Raw genomic sequence first — 24,282 nt, 5'->3', positions numbered from 1 at the left:
ACAATATTAATTTTGCCAGTTTTCTATATTCTTACGTACATGTTCGTATCCAATTTCCAAATGCTATTTTCTTTTGTGGAATCAAAAACAAATCATTGATAGGGCTTTCGAAGGACTAAATACAATATACAATGTACATGTACGCAGCTAGTAGGGATACAATAAGAACAAGAAATGAAGGGATGCTAATTTCGTAATTATTATACTATCTCTACGTATGTACGTACTTACCTCTGAATTGAGATCTCATCAGTTCAATGTAGTGGGTGGTGGAAGATGAAGGCGTTTGGAATGTGATTGTATCCATAGTAACCTCGACAATTTCCGCCATTTTTCTTCCGACAAACACTTGGGTCTGGCCTGGAGCAAATATACCTCCCTGGATCGTGACCTCGGACCCTCCGAATACAGACCCGCTAATAGCAACGGCACTGTCTGCATACACTATCAGTTTGTATCGGAATATGGGAAACAGAACCATCTCGTGTTCCATTCCCATTCCTATTCCCATTCCATCATCACCAGATGCCATCTCGGGATATGCAGATTCTAATACAGCCACTCCGTTCGGTGTCTTCACAAGCACAGCTGCGTAGCTCGGCCTGCTACCACTCGTAATACATTCAATAACAGTGTCATTCACAAACTGCACATTGCACACGCTATCTCTAATAGTAACGCTCACATCTGCACTGCTTGAAGCACCGAAATTGCGTCCACTAATCGTGATCATAGTACCACCAGTGACTGCTCCAACGAGCGGGGATGTCCCTGTAATTAGCGGTGTTGCCGATAGCGACGTCTCGTACGAGGATAGAAGAGTGGCAGTTTCAGATAGCACAGAGACAGTGATGTTGGCAGCCTTGGGGAGGATGGTGGGTAGAGGCACACAGATGAGCTGTAGTACTGTACTCTCAGTGATGATACATGGTACCTCGTTGATCAACACGCTCGAGGGCTGACGGTTATAAAGGTTGAGAAGATGATTCATAAAGATGTCATACGCAAATTCTCCTTCGACAAATATATCTGACATCATCATCATTGTTTGTGTTTGATTCATTCTACGCTGTGCCGCAAAATTTTCCATGCTTTCCATGATCTCCGAAGCATTGTAGTCGTTGAGAAGCATCTGTCTGTAAAGTGGACACAGTCTAAGACCACGGGCCGATTCTTGTGAGGGCACTCCGAGACCGTACTTGAACCACGGCAAAAAAGAGAAGGGTTCACCCAAATTATCAGATGACAGTGGAGTGTAGTCCATGAAGCCATTGCCAGTGATCGTGAGGGGACTTCCCCCGCCCACACCACCACTCACAGGGGACACACTGTCCACGGTGAGGAGATAGCGGAAACAGGATACATTCGAGGAGACAGACATGCCCTTTCCTTCAATTAGAACTGAAATATCGTAATAGCCGGCAGGATGGTTGGCGAGGGTACAAGTGATTTGAGTAGCATTCGCTGATACAATAGAACAACTCGATTTTCCAACAGTTACGGAAATTTCAGAAATATCGTCACAGAAGCCACTTCCATAAATGGTAATCTCATTGCCGCCCTGGCCTTCGACGGGGTAGACAGAATTGAGAGTGGGCGTAGCATTGCTTTCGTACGTGAACGAGCAGTTACCAGAGCGACAGGAAGATGGAGTACCATCGATAATCACCTCAATCTGGGGGGGGGGAGAGAGTTATATATAATTATGTGCTTATAGTGTCGCTCATCCCTCGGGTTTTAAATTAAATTTACAGAGAGCTACGTACATGTACATGTACGTACATGTAGCATAGTCTACATGATTGGTACTACATTGTATATATGCATGTTCTGGCCCCACCATTGAATTTTTGCAGGTGTATATTCAAAACAAGGGGAAATTCTCTCATTAACGAGAAGCCAGATCGAATTCATGACTAAAACCGCTCTCTAGAAATTAATTGAATGCAACTCTAGAGTTAGCTCTCACCTGAGGTTCGTCCATTGGTAGTCGGAGCATTTCTCCTCCAATTGGCCTCAACCAAGTACCACCGTCAACCAGTGTTGTCACGGTGATCATGGTGTCGTCTCCCTTCAAGTTCGTCCAATCAGGTTCAATCAACGGGAGGTCCCCACCTTTAGTGGCCCAGCGTATATTCCAGTTATATCCAGAGCAAAGTCCATTTCGTTCGACTTCAAACCCTCCCTCATTTTTTAAGATAGCTTCGAGCAACATTTTCATCGTAGCCGCATCAACGTCGAATGGTATGCCCGCAATCACCTCGTCCATAAATTTGAGGTCAAAGGTCCCGTTCACAGGCAGAGAGCCGATGGCAGTCTAAGAAAAACAGTGATAATAAATTATGCATACATGTATATTATTATGTAGGCTAAATTTAGGTAGCAACTAAATCTCACCTGTTCAACAGATATGCTCTGCATTGCGTCTTTGTTGCCATAGTAACCAACAAGTGGCTCCAATCCATTCCCACAGTCGCGTACAGTGTAGGTGACAGTCACGGTGGAGAGGAGGAGAGAGAAGTCTCGTTCCAGTTCCATTGCACCCCCATTCCCACCCACAGTCCTGTCCATCACAATCAGTTCCGGCTGAGTGAGCATGGCCTTAGCAACTTCTACGTACAGGACACTGACATCATTGGGCCTGACAGGTTGTTGAGTCCTCGCAGCTGGAGGGGGAGGAATGGTTAAATTAATATAATTGTGTTCAAGAAATCACCGTCTTACGTAGATGTACACTTACAGAATGTCTCAAACATGCAAATTTTGCGAGGGTTGATCAATTCGCAACACCTAAATTATTACTATAGTAAATACACACGATCCTTGCCAGAATGCAATAGTTAGATCGCAAAGGGTAAATTTTTCTGGTGATTTGGCTCATTTTTCCTTCACTAGTATACGTATTATTCCTTAGAGTTGTTCATGCAATACAGTACATGTATTATAGTGTACATGTATGTACCACCTTACCGCTGATCTCACTGCTAGAAATCGCAAAATCGTCAACCCAGAAATTAGCGTTATAGTTGAAGTACACTCTGCTAATTCTGTGGTCCCTACTGTCCGGGTATTTTGTTTGTAGACACTCCCTCACATCGACACACTGATACGCGGTCCATCCGTCCTCAGCCAATGGGCCAGAGAATAGACATTCACTGTAAGTGGGTGCATGGGAATGTTAGACTTTCTAATGCTGAATACAGCACATACAATTATCATTTGAGAGCTTCGAGTATTTTTTCATACAGTAAGTGAACCCTCATCAATAATTTTAATAAGCCTCCCTCTATTATAAGCCTCCCTCTATTATAATGGAGCCCCAAAGCCTCCATAGCATGTGTTGTGTTGCCTATAATTATAATTATTTACACATGTACTGAACTCGACTCACTTGATTCTGCTGTTGACGTTCACTTTATTGTCAGCAAACTGTACTGGTACACTGTTGCCCTCTACTGTCATGGTGATGACGTTTGTGTAGGAGTGGATCACTCTGAAGCTGGGTGGAATCCCACTATAGGCAAAGCACAGCTACGCAGAGAGAGAGAGATGGTAATCATTATACAGTGCTTCAAGCTTCATTCAAATGTTTTGTGGGCATCCATTTCATTTATTATATACAACAATTCATTCGTATAATAATTATAATGATAATTATTACTGTATCTAGAGAAGCCTTCAATTAAACAATGTCCTGTATTTTAGCAAAGAAAATAATTATAACATAACAATAACAAGAAACTCACATATCGATATTGATCTGGGTTGAAAGGTTCGCTGTTAAAGCCGGAGTAAGTGCTCCTCCACACACTACCAGGGTTACGCTCAGAATAGTGGCCACAGAAAGATGTGCCGTTATCTCTGTTTGATTGGCTGCTTGCTTCAAGGCTGCTCGAATAAAACACTCTGTTTTGGGCGATCAAATCGTCAATATTGCTATCACAACCCCAACCAAACAAGTCACTGATCTCAGAGTGGATAGTGTCCTCTGTAGCGTCGAGGGGTAGCGATTGCGTATATCTGGGGGGCTGGTTTGAGGGGGTAAAGCCGAGCGTGAAATCGCTAGGGACGTTCAGTTCTTGAGTGGTATCAATTGATGGGACGATGTTGTAGTCACCGCATACTGCGTCAGTGGTCGTGTTAGTGTGATCACAAGTGATCATGGCTGAATCAATATTGAGACTCAGCATTGGGACATCACTTGCCGTGGTCAAGTAGACAATGGTGAACTTGACATCGCGAGCATTCACAGCCGCAAACTGATCACTGTCATAGAAATCTTTGTACACTTTGACAGTACCTACGAGGTTCTGCATGCCATTGAGCAGCTCTTCCAAAGCCTCGGACGTCATATCTCGTGAGATGGGGAAGTCAGTAGAGCCAAGAGAGAGTGGAATAGGACAGAATACGGTGCAGTTATCGGCGGGCGTGTTGGGGTCGGTGAGAGTGAGTGTTTGAACCAGAGGACGGGCCTCCACACTGACAGTCTGCAGAGGGGGGGGGAGGTCATGTGGTCCAGTACATAATACAATTTTAGACTAGTGTACACAGCAAAATAAATCCCGTAGATGCGTGGAACACTAAAATTCTGTCCTCATGCATTTAGAAAAAATTAAAATAGAACTCATAGCTTAATTTGTCTACTCTACTAAGCAACCCTCGCTAAGTTGAGTACATGTATACAAACTACACTGGTAAAATAATCGGGTTCTCACATTTTCCTCCTTGACCACAGTGGAGGATATGGCCACCAGCTGCTCTTCATTGTCTCCAATGTAGGGCCGAGCGTTGTAGCTGAGGTTGTGGACTTTAGCTCCAAGGGCTATTTCCCAGGGACCAGTACCTTGATTACCAACCATCTTGAAATAGTAATACTTTCCTCCCTCTAGAAGGACAGGCTCTGAAGTTTGCTGAGGATAGAACGTCCATGAGTTTCTTGAGTAAGCTTGAGAAAGAGATGTTGCTTCGATGGGAAGATTCTCACTCCTCGAGTCGTTGCTGAGATAGAAGGCACTGGCATCGTCCGAGCGGATACCAAACGTGTACAAGCTCGTTACAGGTGGGACAAAGAAGCCAGTAAAGCGATGGTTGATGTTATTAAGCTCGCCAAAATCAGACACGAAGGCGGAGTGCAGGAAAGCTCGCTCGTGAAAGGCTATTCTGTCACTTTTTGCACGATTAACAATTCTACTGAGTGAGATACCTCCATCAGTCCAGAGCTCTCGCTGCCAGCCACGCCCACCTAGGAGGCAACAAAAAGAAAGTTAAAGAACCGTACGTAACAGCTAAGAGTACATATGCATATGAGCACTCACCAGGGTAGTAGGCAGTGGGTGATGGTTCAGGTCCAGTGGTGCATTGTATCACTGACGAGTTGTCATAGCTACTCAACAATGTAAGGTCAGTACAGCGAGTACCTGTAAGGATTAATTGTGTGAAATATATACCACGCACACATTCCGCCCCCTCAACGCCCACATGCTTACACACCTCCCACGTTCACGACGAGTGTCTCGAGGTCATCTTCCCTGAGTGGCATGTTGAGTGTGACGGAGATCCTGGTGCCCCCTGCCCTGCTACCACCACGAGGGCTGACATCCAAGATATCTGTACAAGGACGCAATTAAATACATGTGTACATTGTAACATGATCTCCCAAATATGAAGACCATGCAAGCTTTCAGAAAAATAATCAGAGGAAACTTAAATATACGGAATTCAAGTTACATTGTAATTAATACAGCTAGCTGAAAGAGTCCCACACTATTGATTAAATGAAGGGGGATTCGACACGTACCTGCGTGCAATACAAAGTGGTAGGGCTGGAACTTGTTGTCGTAGTTGAGGAGGTTGTAAGAATCATCGATTGCCGAAGCTCCTCTGTCCTCCAGGAAGATAGTCACATTCTTAGCCCCGACATTGTACCCTGAGGTGGGTCTGCACTCAACACTCCCGTACTGTCCATTGTCATCCAGGGTCATAGTGTAGCTGCATGGAGGGGGAGAGACACAACAGGCAGTATCACAACAGTTACAAGTATGATAAAAATGCATTAGAAATGTGCTGCAAAGACAGACAGGAATACGAACTAATTATAATAATTATGCTTGAGGCCTGATCATGAGTATAGATTATATACATGTAGGGGTATTGTATATCAAGGTGCTATATTTCAGACCACATCTGTGAAACCCTCCATGGATTTAGTTTCCGGATGTTGCATGTATGCTGGATAATTAAATAGCACCAATTTTGGAGCTAGTGTTTTAGGAGAATGGGAATGAGATATTGGATCAGTGGGGGGAGTGTCCCGCATGACCTGGTTTAGATTACTGGCTGGTATGTGAGACATCTGTGTGTAGGGATTTGATGATGTGCTTGTCCGGTGTTGATTACACCGTGACTGATCGTCAACAATGACTCGACCAGCCGCATGCAGCTACCGGACACAAGTTATGTCATACATTGGGTGGAGGGGGGCACACACACACACATACACGCCCCACACAAGCACTTCCTCTTTAATTACATTCTCAGGGTGAAATTACCACTGAGACTCAAAACAAAATGATTATATTACGGAACATCAAGCAAGGAACATAGCTGAGCATGGGGGGGGGGTGATTGTATAACACAGGCATTTCCGCTCAGGGCCCAAAAAAGAGAAAAACATAATGCTTAAAATTAGGCTCAAAATTCACTCACTTAGTGGTGTTGTCGAGGGGATTATGGTCACAAGGCATGCCTCCAACGAGCAGACGAGAAAAGTGGTCAAATTTTGCCTCATCTGAATCAGAATCTGAGACGTCAGCAAACGAGTTAGCGTAGAGTTTGCCGTAGGTTGTCACGGTCTCATCAAAGGTGGCGGCAAAGGGGATGAAGTTTTGGATGATGGGGGTCAGAGAATAGTAGTGGTACTGCAGGGGAGGGGTACAAAGAATATATCTAGCAAGCTTCGTGTAAAACTAGATGTAGTAGACTAGCTAGTATAGTAACATCATGTACAAGTATACATAATATATACATGTAATTACATGTATATAGACTGCATTTCCTTTATATGCAGACATGCAGCATTAAAAAAAAGTCAACTGTACTATAGTGAAACTCTAACGTACAAAATTTGACATTCTCGCAAATAGTGGAATCACAATGTGACATTATCATGCAACTACATGCCAGGCTGACTCACCACATAGGTGCAGCTTGTGCAGAAGTCGGTAACTTGCTCCCGGACACCATCAAGTGTGACATACACCTCGACGTTGTAAGTGTTAACTGCGGCCGTTGCACGAGTTACAGTGGAGGCTCTGCAAGTAAAATAGCAAGCAATAGGCAAGAGATATTCCAATGAAGCATCAACCACATTTCATGAGCTAATTTATTATTAACATGCTTCCAAATGCATGATTGACCAAGCAAGTCCACTCACCTAGTGATGCAGACAATCTTGATGGAGGATGACGAGTAGTCCCTCACGTCACACGGGATTCTCTCAGAGCCTCGGGTAAAGTACACCTCATTAGAGCCCATAAGATTACTACCACTGAACCCTGTGAGGAAGGAAAAACATTATTAATTTAATAGTTGGAAGAATTAATTGCACAGTAAAACATGCAAACAATTCAATGCATTGTTCTAATTTTTTCAATGTATTAATGTACTGTACCTTCTCCGCTAAGAGTGATTTCCTGACCTCCAGCAGTGCTGCCGAACCTTGGTGTGATACCAGACACTCCTACACAGGTATTATACATGTATACAAGAGTTGAATTACTACGTATACTGTATATATATTTGACTCCTAATTTCTTCCCGTGGAAATAATTATCGACAGTGGAAATTGGACACTGCAGGACCTTGTTTGAATTGATTGCACAGAGTGATCAAATTACACTAGGCTAGATGTATTAAATTTGAGACAGCAACGAATCAGTATATTTTCATACAAACAACCCTCCGGTAGCTATGCAGAAGGTAGCAAATTGTTGGTGGACCATGAGATGTATGATTATGCATGAGAACGGAATGTTCAAGGAGGTTCCGTAAAATGAATGACCCATTAACTGACCATTCCACACCGCAGGTGTTTATAATTGGGAGAGATATTTGCCAGCTAACCTCCTACAGCTACGTAGATCTACGTATGTCAACACTGCATGTGACTTACGTACGTAGCAGCGATAAAATGAACCCTCCACTCCTACACTGCTAATTACTACGGTTCCCATTGATTATTATAGTGAACCATTTTTAGAGTGCAGATTTTCTAGGCATGTAATGTAGTGACATACATCGTACCCAAATGCATACAGAATGGGCTGAAATCAATATAACTCCACAGCCTCAATTAGCTCAACAAAGATATAACGCTCTCGTATATAATAGATATAATGCAAGTAATCATGGCAGCTAGCACTCACAGGCAATTCCCCCAGCCTATATATATAAGGAAGGTTATTGACTTACGTCTAGTGGTGGCGGGTGGGGGTGTGACCGTAGGACCGGAGGGGACAAGGGGGAAATGCATGGTTTGTGCTGAAAGGAGGTAAAACAAACCAATCAATACATACATGTGCATTGCATGAATAATACAAAACAAACCAATTGCTCAAAAATGCATATCAAATATCATTGCATTATTATAAGCTTCAATGAATTTTCAATAATTGTTATTGTCTCCTTAATTTGAAGCAGAATCATAAAACTGACCTATTCTGTTACAATTAAAACAACATTGCAAGATATGCCACTTACAACAAATACTTGATACATCAATGGAACTCAAAACCACTTGAGTATGCTGAGATGTTATGCTGAAACAGTTTTTTGCATCTTCGGGGCAGTTGCTAGTACCGTCTTTGTCAGAGCAGATGGTTTGTGTGATCTCTTTCAGCCCACCAAAGAAGGTAGTATCGAACGCACAAGCTATAAATGAGGCTGAGGGGGTGAATCGATCAGCAGCAAATGGCAGCCGCTCACAGAACATTTCAGCACAACCAATGGACTTGGCATTACGAAACAGAAGTTGCTACATGTGTGAATAAAAATGACACAGATAAATCTAGCACCGATCATCGTAAGTATAGTACGTGGTAATTTTTTTACTTTGATTGAAATTGACACCGAATGAGCGTTAAATGATTGTGCTAATCATCATAAATTGGGAAGGTGTTAGATATATGTACGTACGTTACTGTTTGCTTCGTTTGCTTCCTTGTTCCCCCATTCTTGCTCAAAGATGTTTGTTAAACGAGTTTCATCGTCTTTGGATTGGCTGGAGGTGTTATAGAACTGTATAACTCCAGCAGGAGGCTTCTCTGCATCACAGTCCTTCACATAGGCACTGGCTCTCTGCTCCTGGACACTGCTCCATTCCTGTACAATTATAATTATGCAGCTTTAAATAATTACCTCAAGATCCTCATAGTTCAGTACTAATCTCATAATTCATCCCATTCACAGGGCCTATGAAATTCTGATGTCTCACTAGACTAGACTAAGTCCTTACCAATAATCTAACTGCAGTTTGGACATTGCTGGCTCTGTAAATGTTAGTCAGGTCCAGTAGTATTTGCTTCTGATTTCTGTTCAGTTCTCCACTGACTGCACACAGTAGCAGCTGTACAGCCAACACTAGCAACAATAGTCGCATGCTGGTGAGGTTTAACGGTCTTTTTGCACTATTATAATCTCTTTCTTGCTAACAAGAAAGTTGTGAAAGAGTGCTAAGAGATAAGGTGCTAGTTGCAGCTATTTAGTGGTCATTTATACCTAACGTTACCATGCAATGTCACATTGTGTGTGTGTGGGAGTCTGGGATATGGATATGCATCACTGCACATGCGCAGTAAATGCAATGTAAAAATCAACAAGACAAATTGAGTACATGATTCATTGTGTAATAAAAAGCTATTAATATCTGACATCAGTGGATATGACTAGTGTCCTCTTGTTGACAGCGGTGTGAGCAGTACCCTCTGTCCTGGCAGTGACTGCACTGAAACAAAGAGTGCTTCCCACAGATGCACAAACACTTCTTCACCTCTTCTGCATGAAAAACGAAGTATACAGTTATCTGTACAAAAAACTGTACACAAATAAATTTTCTAGCTTTTAATTTTGACATGGAACAATTTATTCTGCAACTAACACTCGAACGCCAATCTATTATTATATGGCACGGAGGTAATTTTTCGAGCAAAACATTTTTCTAACAAACCATGAATGCATATAATTATAACATAACAAAGCTTAATTGGCCTGCTGCTCTCTATGAAATTCGATCCACCAATTCAGTCCCTCAAACTTGGCTACACTCACCTGGGTCAACTCTCTCTATGTAAACAGTTCTGCTAGTGACAGTGGAGGAACGACTTAGTTCCTTTAGACAGGTACTACTCTCAGAGGCAACATCGATATGCTCTCCAGGAACATCAGTCCACAGGAAACAGAAGGCAGCCTCTTCCCTCTCAATCTGTCGAGTCCCAATAAAAGCATTCCTGAGATCATGCAGTGTGTTCTCCCAATCCATATACACACCCTGACGATACTGTGTCTCTGTGACTTGCTCATTGTCTGAAAGGGAAATATGTGATTGCTGATCCGAGTCCATCACTTCTAGTAACGTGATCTGCCATCGCAATTTTCCGTTCATTTTGTCTAGTTCTTGAAATTCATCAGTGTCCACGTTGTTGCAAAAAACTTCCAAGAATGTTTTGCCTATTAAATACAATGAAATTACATGTCATGTGGTGTGCTGCCCACTAGCTTTATATTAGGAATTAAGCTTGGGACAAAAATGGTAAATTGTAAAAACAATAGACAAATCTACATTTGTACTTGAAATAAGTGTAACAGTCGTTACTTCAGACCTTTGATAGAGTCATGGCAAGGCCATAACAGACAGTCAAATTAGCCTGACAACTATTTTCCTAGAGCATTCACACCCCCAAACCCTACGCTCACACGCTGCCCTTAAATATAGACTACTCAAATTAACATTGCTTGCTACAGTTTGCAGTGATGGTGCCACTCTGTCACACTGTAAAGCACACTGGTAAATATACAGTCAGCATGTTACGTGTTATTGTAGAGGGCTATTCAAGTTATGATGATTAAATATTGTCACTCAATATTGAGTAACATGATATTATACTGGAACAAACTGATTGTTTTACAGCAGTTGAACAGTTACACCTACTTACTTAATACATATCAAAACACAGCTGACGAGGACTCACCTTTAGGTAACACCAGAGTCAGCGATTTAGTTCTAGTGGGTTTAAAATCGTCCAAGGAATTTACAGACAAAAGGGATGATGTATTATCTAACGTATTCAAGTTAGAATTCTCCCGGACGGTGATGATTTTTCGGGAGATGTCATGAGGAGGAGGCTCGGTTTTTGAAGTCACTCTGTCTATGACTATCACAGGGAACACTGTATTTCTCTTGTAGCATCTCTTATAGCAATAGATAACAACCAGGATGGCAGAGGCCACAAACACAGCTAATAAAATGATCAGAAACAAAGGTACCACAATTTTCCAAGGCTCTACTTGATGATCCATGTGTGGCGTGGTTAATGAGATGTTCGGCTGCACTGTAGAGTTCTCCATAAGCTTTCTTATTCTGTTTCTTATTGACTTGTTTTCAGTTTAGATCTTTAGCAGCCCCGCCCCTCTTTTTTGCCATGTGGCATCTTATTAAAGAGAGGCAAGAAAGAAATAGAAGAGGTCAATTTTAAAGAGAGGCGAGAAAGAAGGAGAAGAGAGCCTAATTCATTAAAGAGAGGCGAGAAAGAAGGAGAAGAGAGCCTAAATCATTAAAGAGAGGCGAGAAAGAAGGAGAAGAGAGCCTAAATCATTAAAGAGAGGCGAGAAAGAAGGAGAAGAGCCTAATTCATTTAAGAGAGGCAAGAAAGAAGGAGAAGAGCCTTACAAGGGGAGTGTCTAGTTAATGATATTCATGGCCTGTTAATTACTTGTACAGTAAAACCTGTAAATTGCACATGTAGCTGGCTACAAGCTCTTGTTCTATTACTTTGTCAACAACAAGCTCATTCACGACCATCGGTAGTTTGTTTCGTCTACTGCTTATCAAGTTAAAGGCGTCTCTTCTTGTGTTGTGATCATATTAACCAGATGTCCAGTGTTGCAGACAGTAGTATTGGAGACAGCAGCACGACCCAGTCCACTGGGAGCTCGGCTAGCAAGACTGTGAGTTGGTAGCTGCATGAGCTAGTAGTATTCATTGGTGTTGAGAAGCTAGCTACTAACTGTACCAGTGCATATGGAGTGAATTATGATAGAATTACGTACGATATTATATCAGCGACTTTCAGATGTTGAGTGTGTGTGTTGTCACTGTGTGTACGTGTGTGTGTGTGTGTGCTAGTTCACTAGCTGTTGTTCATAAGTTTGGTTGATATTGAAACTAATTCATCCTAGCATTTAATATTGTGGAGTTAATTGTGGCTTCCCCGTTGGTTTTCATCATGCATTCTACATACACACAATGATGACATAGTGAGACCTGTGTGTAACTTCCCCTGTAGCAACAAAGCCCTTCTTCCCTATACAGTGAAGTGTGCATGCCATATTGTTCTGAGCTTGTAGTAGAGTTGTTCGGTATGTGGTACGATCACTAATTACATTTCAACTATCTAAATTCAGCAGGAGGGAGTAATTGGCTTATTGTGTACCTAACACCTTCTGCCAAGAGCAACTTTAATCTATTAATAGTTACATCGGAGTGCTGAAATTGTTATTCGTCACCGTGAATGCGTTACTTTCACTTGACTAACTGGTATATCTGTTTGTGATTATTTTAATTCTTCTGTTTGGTATAATTATCGAGAGTGTTTGAGTGTGTGATCAACTCACAGCTGTAGATATATAATTATTACGTGTTGATGAGTAACAATTTATTCTAAAAGGGAGTGATAAAAGTGGTAACAAGCTACCACCTCAATGGAGAGCTTGTGCTGCTTTGCGTACAGGAAGCTTGGTAAAAAAAAGGTCCCTTTCGTGTGTGGTTAGCTATAGTAGTTAAGTACCAGCACAGGTTTACTATGTTTTTGCAATTTTTTAAACAAAATTTCAAACTGTCATAATTATAGAGATATTAGTGATGCATGTCAGTGATGCATGTCAGACTCGTATGAGACATGGTCAGTGCAGTGTAGCCATGCTGCTAATCTAATCCTCGTCATGCTCCAGTGAGTGGCCCTACATGCTCTAAACTGTGTTCAGGTTTTGTCAACACTAATTTCCCTTGTGATTACACTTGTCCGTCTATTCACCGTGACAATGGTGACTGTTACACCCCTACCCCCACACCTTAAATAGACGGTCTCCATAATCGCATTGTCAGTGTACACACATCTAATTGTTTCGTTTCCTTCAATTTGTGTAGAGCTGTACAAACAATAGAATAGCGTATACTTGCCACACCCTCTGTAGTGCAGTAGCTGCGCTTAATGATGTGTGGGCTGTGTGTGGTGGAGCGTGCATTTGCTTGGGGTGAAAACACGCGGATCATTTACTCTACATACAGTAAACAGCAACTTGAGACATCCCATTACTCAAGTGTCCCGGCCTGTACGCTACTAAACAATGTCTTATTTTTATCAGTTTTAAGCGCATCATACTGATCGATGTTGTGAAATTGTTATGAGTATGTTTTTCATTATTGCTCATGTTTTGATGCTTTTGTGCTGTGCACTTTCCCCTAAAGAGGCTATACACAATGCTCTACAAAGTGCCATGCTTGCAGCAGACAACAACACTCAACCTCCAGTGCATTACTGCTAAAAGCCTAGGGTCTGTAAACGGCTTGTTTCTCCTCACTGCCAAGAGCCCCCAATAGAGAGTCCATTCCTTGCCCTTATGTGAGCATATATTAGGCCCAGCCACCAACACATGCGTCAGCGGCTTTGTTGTAGCTACACTGTGTTATATATAGCCATGCAGCTACAATTAAATTCATATGGAACTATATAATATCCTTTGATGTATTCCATCCCTTACCTCTCCCCAATGTCAGCTACCTGTTAACCTGAACTAGTTGGAGCTATGTATATATAGGGTTTGCCAGGCTGCAATGTTTTATTGTTTAGCTACAATAGAGGAAGCTTGTACTCAATGAGCTAATTCCTTTATTCTATTACCTACATCGCCACATATATCAGAACTTGTTGGCTTTCCCATCATTCCTATTAGCCTGTGTGTGTGTGAGGAGTACTACAATTATACTGTTGTGATCCCACTTGGCCTTGCATGCATATGATGATGCTCTGTTGATGTTTCTAAACTGGGTATAATAAGTTGTTTTGGCTTTAGTGAGATATCAGATTGCCGGCTACAATCAATCTGTTCATGTCTGAAAGTTGATAGGCGTCCAATAGTTGCACTGCATGTTGTGCTCATTGGTAAACTGTGAATAATCGTCGTGTATTGAAACTTGATCTATTTCTTTGGTCTTGACAGTCTTTTTGGTGGCCACATAAATTGTATGGTACAATTTATGTTTACAAGCACTTTTATAGCCCACTGGAATCAGCCAACTACTACATCTATATACACACAGTGACACCTGTACAGCTCTATATGTGTATAGTTGTAGCCTGCACCCTCACAACTTACACACCTCATATCCACGCCTACTCCACCCACATACACACAGTCACTCTCCTCACTACACGAACACGATCGCTTCATGGCCTCCCCCCCATCATTCAACCCCACACCCCTCTCCTTCGCTAACAGACGTGGGAACATCAAGTTCTCCTCTGCTCGCTACTACCCGGGGTCAAAGTCCCTACGAGGCTCTAAAAGGGGGCGGAGTGGACTTGTCTCGTCCTTCCGAGGGTCAAAGCGCGCTCAGAGATCAGCACCTCGGCCGGCCAGATGTAAGGTCGTCTTTGAGAAACTGCTACAAGGACTAACGTAAGTGGAGCTGAGAAGTAGCTACTCATATCGTAGGCCGGGTCGTATCAGCTTCCAAATATTTGCACAGTTTTGAGGTAGGAATGAAGCTAGTCCATTAAAGTTATATGATACAGAGCTCTGGTGTCTTGCTGCCATTGTGTTGTGTGTGATGTCATGAGCGATCGAGTGAAGCATTGTAGCTGGAGGTTGATTCTTTGCATGATGTCCTGTACTGTATTAATCAATCGCATACCAGAGTCCATACAACCATTGACTGGTTTCTTAGGATGGTTTCAGACTGTATCACACACAACACTGGACTATACACCTCACTTACTTCCTGTGGTTGTATGGCTGCTCCCCCTTTGCTTGACCATGTATGGGTTGCTTGGTTACCCACGAAACACAGCTGAACTGAACCTCTATATATGTATAGTAAACATTGGCGTTACAGACTATCTGGCTGGCCAATTTCACATGTAACCTCATGGCTACCTAATTATTGTTTGTGTTGGTGTCTGCGAACTTGTATACCCAACTTTATAATTATAAATGAATTCGATCCTCATTTTTAATTATGATTATACGTACTATACTTGTATGTTGATGCAGTGAAGGTATAGCTGGCGTGAAGGCTCGTGTGGAGGAGATGAAGTCAAAGCTCCAAGAGACTCGCTCCAGAGTGGTGAGTGGGTTATCTTAGTAACTAGTGTGTGTGTGTATGCCCTGCAGTAAGCATTGTCTGTGTGCTTTTGGCTCGATGACTGCCTTGGCTAGCCAGTGTATACACATATTAGTTGTTTTCCTATTCTGACGTATGTATGGACAGTAGAAAGTGCCTGTCAGTGATCATTCAAAGCTATATATAGTAGTAATTCGTAGTGGTGCTTTACTGGTACCCGTTGCTAATGGTGTCCCTGGCCTAGCTCTGTGGTGTTGTGTTCTGACCCACAGATAGTGTACTCTAGACATTCTTGTTGACCATAATTGCATTGTTGACTGTAATCTGATAAGTATCTTGTGGCTATTCATACAGCAACACCTGTCTATAATACATGTCCCTCTCTCTCTCTCTCCTTACAGAATTACTTCATGGAGCAAGAGAAGGTGAGTCTGGGTATATCATGTCAGTATACTATACCCCGTCTCTGTATATTGTCTACTACTGTATACTAAAATACCACCATCTCAGTATATACAATGCCCTACTATATCACATATACTACATGTAGATTGAGCATGTGTTACTGTCTCCATCGATCATTTGATTATCTGATATAACAATGGCAGCCATTGCAATGTCTTCTCTCGAGATAGCTTGCAAATAGAAACCATTAAACTTCCACCATTCCAGTTAATTAAATCAGCATGCGTGCAGACTAACTTCTAAATATAGTCTAAGAAAACCTTAATTTGCATCGTGAAGTATTCAACTTCATATTCACTGGAACTATAATAGCTTCAGAAATTGGAAGTTAGCATCTCAGTACAACTTTCTAGCAGTGATTTTATTGTGTGTGCTTGTAGTGAAGTAATGGCTGCCCTAATCAACTGTTGTTGGTTTTCTCTTTGTATTTGTGTTCTTTAGAGATGGGATGATTTGATTTTAATTTACAATTTTCAACTTTGCGTGGCTTTTATTTGTTGACCCATCGATAATTATTGTCAGTACAACATTCCGACATTCTAAACTGTGAGATATGCATTTGTCTTGCTTAATGATCTAATAATGTCAGCTAGTCAGTCAGGATGGATGGATCATCCCACCTACATGTAGGTATTCTGTTCAGCTAGGTCATGCTGCTTTAGTCTATGAGCTGTAAGCTGGGCTGGGGTGGTACATGTAGGAAGGGAATGGAGTAGGCAACACCTTAGCTCACTGGCTGTCACCACACTGGGTGGCCGGGGTAGGAAGTAGACTATAATTATCAACCCTCAATGTAGGTGAGGAATAGCCATGCAGCACTTTAGCTCTAGGGCAGTAATTTATGTTCCTTGTTAAGCTTGTGGGTCCATTTTTAATTCACATGTACATGTACTAGAACAGCATTGAAGTTCATATTATTGTCTCGATCACTTGCAGCAAATCAAGCTACTAGAGCGTAAGACACGCACTCTCGAGGTGCACAAAGACAGGGTGAGTGGGTATGACAAGAATGGCCACACCTTAAGTACCAATTAGAGCCGTCCAATCACATTGCTTGATTATGCTTGTACAATTACTGTGACCATTGATTGAACAAATTGGTCTCCTGGGAATTCTGCACACAAGTCTGGAATTTAATTTTAGTAACTTGACTAGATTAATTTTTTCTAAGAATTAAATACGTATTTCTCCTTGTGTATGGCTAACCACAAACCACACCCACTTACAGATTGAGGAGATGCGAGACGAGTACACACTAAAGATAAAGCTACGTGACGGGGCGTTTAATCTAGCCCAGGCTCTGTCCAGTCAAGCCTCCAAGGTTTCCAAGGAGAAGTTGATTGAAGCACGTCTGGAGCAGAGGGAGCTACTGGACGACCTGTGTGATATAGAGGATGAGCTGGAGACCAAGTTAGGAGTGTTCAAGGTCCACATCAATGGTGAGGGTGTGTGTGGGGTGGAGGGGGTGTGTTCAAGGTCCATTATCAAATGTGTGAGGGGTGGAATGGGCGTGTCAAGCGATGGTGAGGGGTGTGTGTGTGCATGTGGTGGGAGGGGTGTGTAGGTCTCAGCAGTGAGAGGTGGAGGGGGTGGGGGTTGCTAGGTTTTATATAGCTAGTCAACAACTCTGGAATTATTACCAAACAACAGCCATCCACTTAGGTCGTTAATCTGTTGATCTTCAAAGGCTACGAGTTGTTTGTAGTTGTGTAAGACCTTTGAAGTGGACCTTTGAAGTGGTAACCACTGTACACACGGTTTGCTATAATCTATTTCCCCACCCCCTCAGGTCTGGTGGGACTGAGCAACGTCAGCAATAGTGAGGGGGTGGAGACTCATCTCAAACTAGCCACTCAGAAATGGAAGGCAAAGTGCAAGCACAGCAAACACGAGCAGAGCTGGACTGATGAGAACGTGAGTACAGGGACCCCCCCTCTGATTAGGAGACCCTAACCACTTAGTAATACCATTGAAATTGTATTTTCAAAAGGCCAGTGTAGTACTTCTGAATCAGTATAATTCTGTTTTGACCTCCCACTTTTCTGTTGAGGCAACGCTTGTGTATGTATGCTAGTCACTCCTATATCTGAGTCACAATAATGACCCTACCTCCTCTGCTCAGATCATCTTCCTGGGTAAGGTCACGGATGAGTTGTTCTTGAAGGTGGTGGAGCTCAAGAAGATCCAAGGCAACGTGCAGCTGGGGGCAATGAAGTGTCAGACCAGGGAGTTCCTCTCATTCTATCCAATGGTGTGTGTGTGTGGTGTGTGGGTGGTGGGTGGTGGGTTGAGTGTGTGGGTGGTGTGGGTGGGTGGTGGGTGGAGTGTGTGGGGGAGTGGGGTGGTGCTGATAATTAATTGTATCTGTCACGTAATTAATCCTGCGACACCTATAGTATACTGGCACGTACATTATCAATGTAATTTCCAATCCCTAAGATAAGATTGGGGTGTCAGGTAGTTTTACTGATTATTCGACCCTGCATAATTGATCGATTGATGTTTGAGTGTGTGTGTATAGAAGAAGCCCTCACATATACACTAGCAATGTCAGTCCTCCCTTATATATTGGCAGCTGGTGTATATGTGGCAATGCTGGTGTATTGCTAACACTTTCTGTTTATTCCATCTGCGTGTGATATTGAGCAATAATTATTTCGATGTGTATGTTTTCATGATCTCTAGATTCCATAGTATGCATTAAATCAACTGACACTGTTTACTCATGCACACGTCTGTTGTCATTCCAACAGAACGTAACATTCGACTTCCCCTCAAGTCCAGTCAAACTCAACATGGACATAACATGGAGGTATGTGTGCAGTAACACACACTAGCTAGCACAATAGCAGGGACACTTCATTCCAAACATGTATTCACGTGCAATATCCTAACTAACTTGTGTTCCCTAACACACATTTTCCAAGAGGTGAAGTTTCACAGTAGCTAGCTAGTCTAGCACAGTAGCACATTGTTCGTGTACATGCAATCATAATTATCACTGGTTGTTGCAAATATATCCCATATCATGTGTTGTGATATCACATTCCACCTTGTACAAACATTCATACCCTTATCCTCCACCCTCCACACCCTTACCCCACACCTTTATCCCACACCCTCACACCGTCCACACCCTCACAGCCCCACACTAGGCGGAGACTTCCTCACTGACCTCGACCTCCCGACAGTGAACTGTATAGTGGGCGGGGCTGCTCTCCGGAGCACAAACTTTGGCAGTGTGGAGAGACGAGGAGCACCTTCTCTCAGTGGGTCAGACCTGGACCACCACACACAACTCAGAATCATCACTGAGGTACACAGGCAACTTAGAGAGCTTGCATGTCCACCATAATTACAATGGTACACTTTTCCCTATTATTTTTCCCCAACTCTCCCTTTCCTACATTACGTTTACTTGTGGTATTCTGGTTTTACAATGCAATCATAGAACTGCTTTCAATTTTCAATTGGGTTGGCTGAATCTATAGTTTTAATCATACGTACGTTCTTTAGTCAAATTATCGTTAAAAAGACTTTTTGAGAGGTTGTGTGGGTATTTTTTTAACTCTGACCCCTCCCATAGCCTGAGGATACGGAGGTCACTAGTAACAACAGTGTCGGGCGGAGTGAGGTCAAGACAAACCATATCCTTCGTCGCTCCAAACGCAAGAAGAAGGACAACCAAGACTTTGTGTTCCTCGACCGTAAGTCACTCATCCTGAACACTGATGAGGTGCGACAGTACCCCGAGGCTAAAAGCCTCATGGACAGAGAGGCTAGTCCAGACCCAGACAGAGTGTTGTCCAGGAGAGTGCAGGAGATAGAGCTGGGGCCCTCCTCACACAAGAACACACGGAAGGTGTGTGTGTGTGGTGTGTGTGCATGTGCGTTAAGTACTGTGTTGAAGAGATGCTGTTTTTGTTTTTGTGCATAATTTAAAAATAGCCTTTCTACCCTTTTGGAGACATGTACATATACGTATAATTACAGTAAGAAAAGTTCATATCATGTATTGTGCTGAGATATTAACTTCACCCTCCCCCCATTACCTGACAGGACTCTCGTGACAGCAGTCTCGGCTCTAGTCATAGTTCAGGCAGTACTGGGAACAGGAGATCGTCCATACGTCAGACCACACCCTCTGACAGTATCACTGTGGTGGGCATGCTCGAGGTTGTCATGGCGCTACTAGAGGAACCAAGAGGTGAGTGGGCGGTAGGATAGGGCTCTGAAAATTAAAACTTCGACAAAATAATTATTATTGCCTACCCCTCCCCCCACACACATGCACAGAGGTGTACCCAGAGTTGGCTGGACTTGAGAGTCAACTGACAAGACTAGAGGTGGCACTCAATGTGAGTTTATTAATTGTATGACCCTTTACCAACTGTATATTTGAAGCATTGAGAGCTTAGTAATGTCAGCCTACTTAATCTGTTTTCATGACCATTACCAAATCTTGTAAGTGCGATTGTGGTTCCTTAGCCACTAAAATACAAGATCCCCTACACACCCCTCACACCCACCCACACACACACACACACCCACACACACACACACACACGCACACAGGGAGGTCGTCTGGTGAAGCTGCCCTCTATGACACTGAGTGAGAGTCTGGCGATGGACTCCTTTGACTTCCTGGGCAGTGAGGACACTGCAGCCTCGCAACGCTTTTCCATGGTCTCAATGTCCGACGCTTCAGAAGGTGAGGGGGTGGAGTCAGGGCAGTGTAATGGATAATAGTTGCTACAGAGTGCAGATTACTGCTATTAGTTGGAGAAGCCTCCTACCTCTCTTATATGTACCTATAGTGCATAAAGCAGCTAGTGTGGATTTTATGTTTTGGTTACGTGCTATTAGTTTTATATAATTATAAGTGCAATTGGATATTGCTGTCTCCACCCATTGTTCAGCCTCCCTAATCCTAACCCCTTCTCTTCACTCAGACTACCCATTCCTCCATCATCGTCGCTCTGGCTCTAACTTCAGTGCCTCTGGGCGTATGGATCTCCGCCAGTCCAGCCAAGTGAGTCAAGCGAGCCAGGACAGTCAGACCACGGATGATACTATGAGTGACGTGGGATCCTTCGCCAGTGAGGGTGGTGTGAGGTGTGGGGGCGGGAGCACAGGCTGTGTAAGTGTGGACCGTGCCATTCTCCAACACCTCATACACTGCGACTGTCTATTGCAAGTAAGTGCATGCATGTGATATATTATACATAAATGGAAAAAAGAAATTTAAGTTTTGAGCTTCCTCTATACAGCTACGTATATGGAGTTAGTTGTCAATAAAATAATGTGACTTTTAAAATGGCTTGTTATTGATATACAGTACCACCACAGTTACTAAAAGCCTATAGAAGCTATTTGTGTTAGGTGCATTGCAACTGTTGCTTTAGCGTATTTGTCTCCCATGATTACACTGTGAGGTATAATAAATGTAACTATTTCATCTATTATTATTATTGTACATCAATACAGCACCTCCAGTCAGCCGGCCCACTCAACTACAAGCTGCGGACTGGTCTCCTCAAGCTGCAACAAGAGGCCGAGATACTGGCAGAGCTACTCAACATTGCAGCTGAACCAGACGTCCCCGTACTAGTCGACCATAGTGAGTACTAGAGATGTGTGTGGTAGCCAACTAGAGGTGTGTACGTACGTGTGTGGTAGCCAACTAGACAGAATGCCAAGCATATCTTTTAGTGAGCTTGACAAAACCAATGGGCTTATATAGAATCAATTTTCAGGTTTGGCAGGTTTATGTTATGTGTTGGGGAGATGGTCTTATTTGGCTTGGTATACTGTTGTGTTGTTAGTGTCCACCATCTTGTGTGCAGTTATCCCTGAGCTGGCTGCCAATGAGAGCTTGCTCAAGTTCTGGAAGTACGTGTCAGGATCTGACGTGAGTTGACCATTAGCATGGAATGTACGTGTATGGAATTACAGTGGAATGGGAATGTGTACTGTATGGAATTACAGTGGAAGAATGTGTATGTAATTACATGCTGTGATTGTTGGGGCATTGGATAACAATGTGTGTGTACACGCATGCATTTAGTTACAATGTCCTGTGTACATGTGCTCATGGCGATTGTCTATTGCAGCTTCTCTCTGTGAGCTACGAGAAATTTGCAGTTGCCCTGGACGAGAAGTTCGGCCAAATTATGTGGGTAGACTTTCCCCAGACCGCCAACAAAGGTAAGGCCTGAGGCTAAGTCCATACAGTTCCTACCTTCACACGTTACACACACTACCTTCACATGTTACACACACACCACTCACTACCTTCACATATTATTACACACCCACACTCTCACACATTACACCCCACACCCACACCCTCACAGCGTTCACAGAGCTTTTGAGTCGTGTCCTGGATCTGGACATTGATGATTGGGAACCTTCCCTGGACAGTCAGATGGTCGTGACTCTGTTCCAGTATGCAGCCTTCTTCCTGGTACAGGGCAGCACTGGCATTCAGAAGTGCCTCAAGGACGTCGCACAAGAGTGTGAGTGCAGCCATTGAACTAGTGATTCTATTAGATGGCAAAATTAATGAATTTTAGCATAATAAATTATACGTTTTTAGCGTTTTAAGTATTAAGTAGATGACGTTGAAATTAATACACGCGTACACACCACGATAAAAATGTTTTGAATTACGAGTAGTCTTTGCCAATTCAATTGTTATTCAACAGTATGGGATTAATACCCCCTCCCCCCACACACACTCCCCCCTGCAGTGAATGTGACGGAGGGTCTGCTGAGCTATGATGATGAGCACGTGAGGTTCCAGATAGCGGACCAGCTGAGGGACCATGGTTACAACAAGGGAGCCCTACTGGCAGCAGCCCACCTCTTGACTGACTCTAGATCAAGCATTCTGTCAGCTGCAGGTTAGTGTGGGAGGGAGACTAATGTACTATCGTATTGCATTCTGTCAGCTGCGTGTTAGTGTGGGGGGGAGACTAGTGTAGCATCGTGTTGTCATGGTTTATGATTGTTTGTTCCTTTGCAGTGTCGTATGTGAAGAGCTTTGAAGGCAACAGCCCATGGCATAATAAGGTAATGTCTAGTGTGTACATTCTATGCATGTATATATGTACATTGTACGTGGGCCTTTTACTGTGTACTTGAGTATCATCTTATCCCCTCCCACCCCACTCCTCACACATGTCAGGCGGTGCAATATTATGTTGAGTTGTTGGAGAATGCTGACCAAAAGATACGTGCCGGAGCATGCAGAGCTCTGGGTTACCTGCAGGTAAGAGACTGGTCTGGGGACTCTTGTGTGTCTAGCTAGCTGTTCAGTATCAGTTGTTGCCTGGATGTGTAGGTCTTGTGTGTCGAGCTGTTCAGTATCCTGGATGTGTAGTGGGTGGGGTGTATGTTAAAGCCTTAGCCCTGTCCATGGCTGGTTTACAGCAAACAGATGTGTGTAGCTGTTTGACTTAGTTTCTAGTTGTTGCTATAATTATGCCTATACTATCCAAATTGTTATTATAATGATTATTGTGCTCCATAGGTCAGTGTGTATAGCTTAAGCTGTTGATCGATTGATTGTAATAATGTGTTTTGTGCACATGCAGGCGTCAGGTGTTGTACCTCAACTCAAGTACATCTCAAAGAAAGACTTCCCCACTGTCAGAGAGGCGGCCTGTAAAGCACTGCAGGCATTAGGTATGACTGTGTGCACGCACTGTGTATGTATAAGTATCAACCATTGGGTCCATGTGCATAATTATACTATAACAATAGCTTTTGTGATTATAATTACGACGGTTAGGTAGGAAATTGCCTAGGTTGTATTGTGTATAAATTATTTGCGTATTTTGTGTCTTATAAGTCTTTCAGTTCCCAATACTAATGTTGTTAGAGATCATCATGCCATTCATTCCTCCCCCTTCCTCATGCTTAGGTGTGGAGGTGAGCTCAGAGTCTGGTGGCAGTGTTCACTCAGTTGACCCAGCCTCCTCCTCCAAGCAGCAACAAGTCAGCGACAGCCCCATCAAGAGAACTCGTAGTGCTGACCAGCTAACTAGCGATACTCTGGTTTAGGATTCAGTGCATCTTACGTATGATTATGGCATGAATCAGTTTTTGATATAAAATTAATTAATGATGTCAAATTAAATTTTCATTAGCGAAGAAGGTAAAGATCGTTGAAATGTTTATTCCGCGGGTCTAATAAATCC

The 24,282-nt window shown here is 43.0% G+C and overlaps 3 protein-coding genes across 5 annotated transcripts in view; 1 reads left to right on the top strand and 2 right to left on the bottom strand.

Moving 5' to 3' along the window:
- The window catches only part of LOC135333271 (fibrocystin-L-like), a 71,651-nt gene extending 61,885 nt beyond the window's left edge, over positions 1-9,766 (bottom strand). For all 3 annotated transcript variants that reach the window (XM_064528198.1, XM_064528197.1, XM_064528199.1), the window contains exons 1-18: positions 9,512-9,766; positions 9,193-9,378; positions 8,758-9,031; positions 8,470-8,538; positions 7,670-7,738; positions 7,433-7,553; positions 7,193-7,310; positions 6,706-6,917; positions 5,798-5,988; positions 5,491-5,607; positions 5,316-5,417; positions 4,716-5,242; positions 3,747-4,487; positions 3,392-3,531; positions 2,971-3,155; positions 2,398-2,666; positions 1,970-2,317; positions 232-1,675 (exon numbers count right to left, since the gene is read on the bottom strand). In XM_064528198.1, the coding sequence (XP_064384268.1) occupies positions 232-1,675; positions 1,970-2,317; positions 2,398-2,666; positions 2,971-3,155; positions 3,392-3,531; positions 3,747-4,487; positions 4,716-5,242; positions 5,316-5,417; positions 5,491-5,607; positions 5,798-5,988; positions 6,706-6,917; positions 7,193-7,310; positions 7,433-7,553; positions 7,670-7,738; positions 8,470-8,538; positions 8,758-9,031; positions 9,193-9,378; positions 9,512-9,655 (5,257 nt within the window). In that variant the 5' untranslated portion in view covers positions 9,656-9,766. The remainder of the gene's footprint in view (positions 1-231; positions 1,676-1,969; positions 2,318-2,397; positions 2,667-2,970; positions 3,156-3,391; positions 3,532-3,746; positions 4,488-4,715; positions 5,243-5,315; positions 5,418-5,490; positions 5,608-5,797; positions 5,989-6,705; positions 6,918-7,192; positions 7,311-7,432; positions 7,554-7,669; positions 7,739-8,469; positions 8,539-8,757; positions 9,032-9,192; positions 9,379-9,511) is intronic.
- Positions 9,767-9,809: 43 nt separating this feature from the next.
- On the bottom strand, positions 9,810-11,685 carry LOC135333341 (uncharacterized). The gene is made up of 3 exons (XM_064528314.1): positions 11,244-11,685; positions 10,324-10,722; positions 9,810-10,050 (listed from the first exon to the last, which is right to left on the bottom strand). Exons 1-3 carry the CDS (start codon positions 11,617-11,619, stop codon positions 9,929-9,931), a joined length of 897 nt encoding a protein of 298 aa, XP_064384384.1. The 5' UTR covers positions 11,620-11,685; the 3' UTR covers positions 9,810-9,928.
- An 84-nt stretch (positions 11,686-11,769) lies between these two features.
- On the top strand, positions 11,770-24,209 carry LOC135333277 (RIPOR family member 3-like). Its single transcript, XM_064528206.1, has 24 exons — positions 11,770-12,219; positions 14,687-14,949; positions 15,544-15,616; positions 16,015-16,038; positions 17,015-17,068; positions 17,307-17,517; positions 17,868-17,992; positions 18,201-18,329; positions 18,832-18,890; positions 19,223-19,394; positions 19,665-19,940; positions 20,138-20,285; positions 20,375-20,436; positions 20,654-20,789; positions 21,031-21,275; positions 21,566-21,698; positions 21,925-21,989; positions 22,192-22,285; positions 22,435-22,596; positions 22,831-22,983; positions 23,106-23,152; positions 23,268-23,351; positions 23,677-23,767; positions 24,006-24,209. Exons 1-24 carry the CDS (start codon positions 12,145-12,147, stop codon positions 24,143-24,145), a joined length of 3,021 nt encoding a protein of 1,006 aa, XP_064384276.1. The 5' UTR covers positions 11,770-12,144; the 3' UTR covers positions 24,146-24,209.
- Positions 24,210-24,282: the final 73 nt, after the last annotated feature.

Source organism: Halichondria panicea, chromosome 3 (assembly GCF_963675165.1).
Source record: "Halichondria panicea chromosome 3, odHalPani1.1, whole genome shotgun sequence".
In the NCBI taxonomy this organism is placed as follows: domain Eukaryota; kingdom Metazoa; phylum Porifera; class Demospongiae; order Suberitida; family Halichondriidae; genus Halichondria; species Halichondria panicea.
Note: the sequence above shows the minus strand (reverse complement) of the source record. Positions and strands in the feature narration are given on the sequence as shown.

Excerpts from the sequence above, each read along its gene's own strand:
- LOC135333341 (XM_064528314.1), bottom strand. The coding sequence starts at position 11,619 with ATGGAGAACTCTACAGTGCAGCCGAACATCTCATTAACCACGCCACAC. Across the intron at positions 10,723-11,243 it reads GACTCTGGTGTTACCTAAAG|GCAAAACATTCTTGGAAGTT; the intron begins GTGAGTCCTCGT and ends TGTATTTAATAG. Across the intron at positions 10,051-10,323 it reads CATAGAGAGAGTTGACCCAG|AAGAGGTGAAGAAGTGTTTG; the intron begins GTGAGTGTAGCC and ends TTTTTCATGCAG.
- LOC135333277 (XM_064528206.1), top strand. The coding sequence starts at position 12,145 with ATGTCCAGTGTTGCAGACAGTAGTATTGGAGACAGCAGCACGACCCAG. Across the intron at positions 14,950-15,543 it reads AAACTGCTACAAGGACTAAC|TGAAGGTATAGCTGGCGTGA; the intron begins GTAAGTGGAGCT and ends ATGTTGATGCAG. Across the intron at positions 19,395-19,664 it reads AACTCAGAATCATCACTGAG|CCTGAGGATACGGAGGTCAC; the intron begins GTACACAGGCAA and ends CCCCTCCCATAG.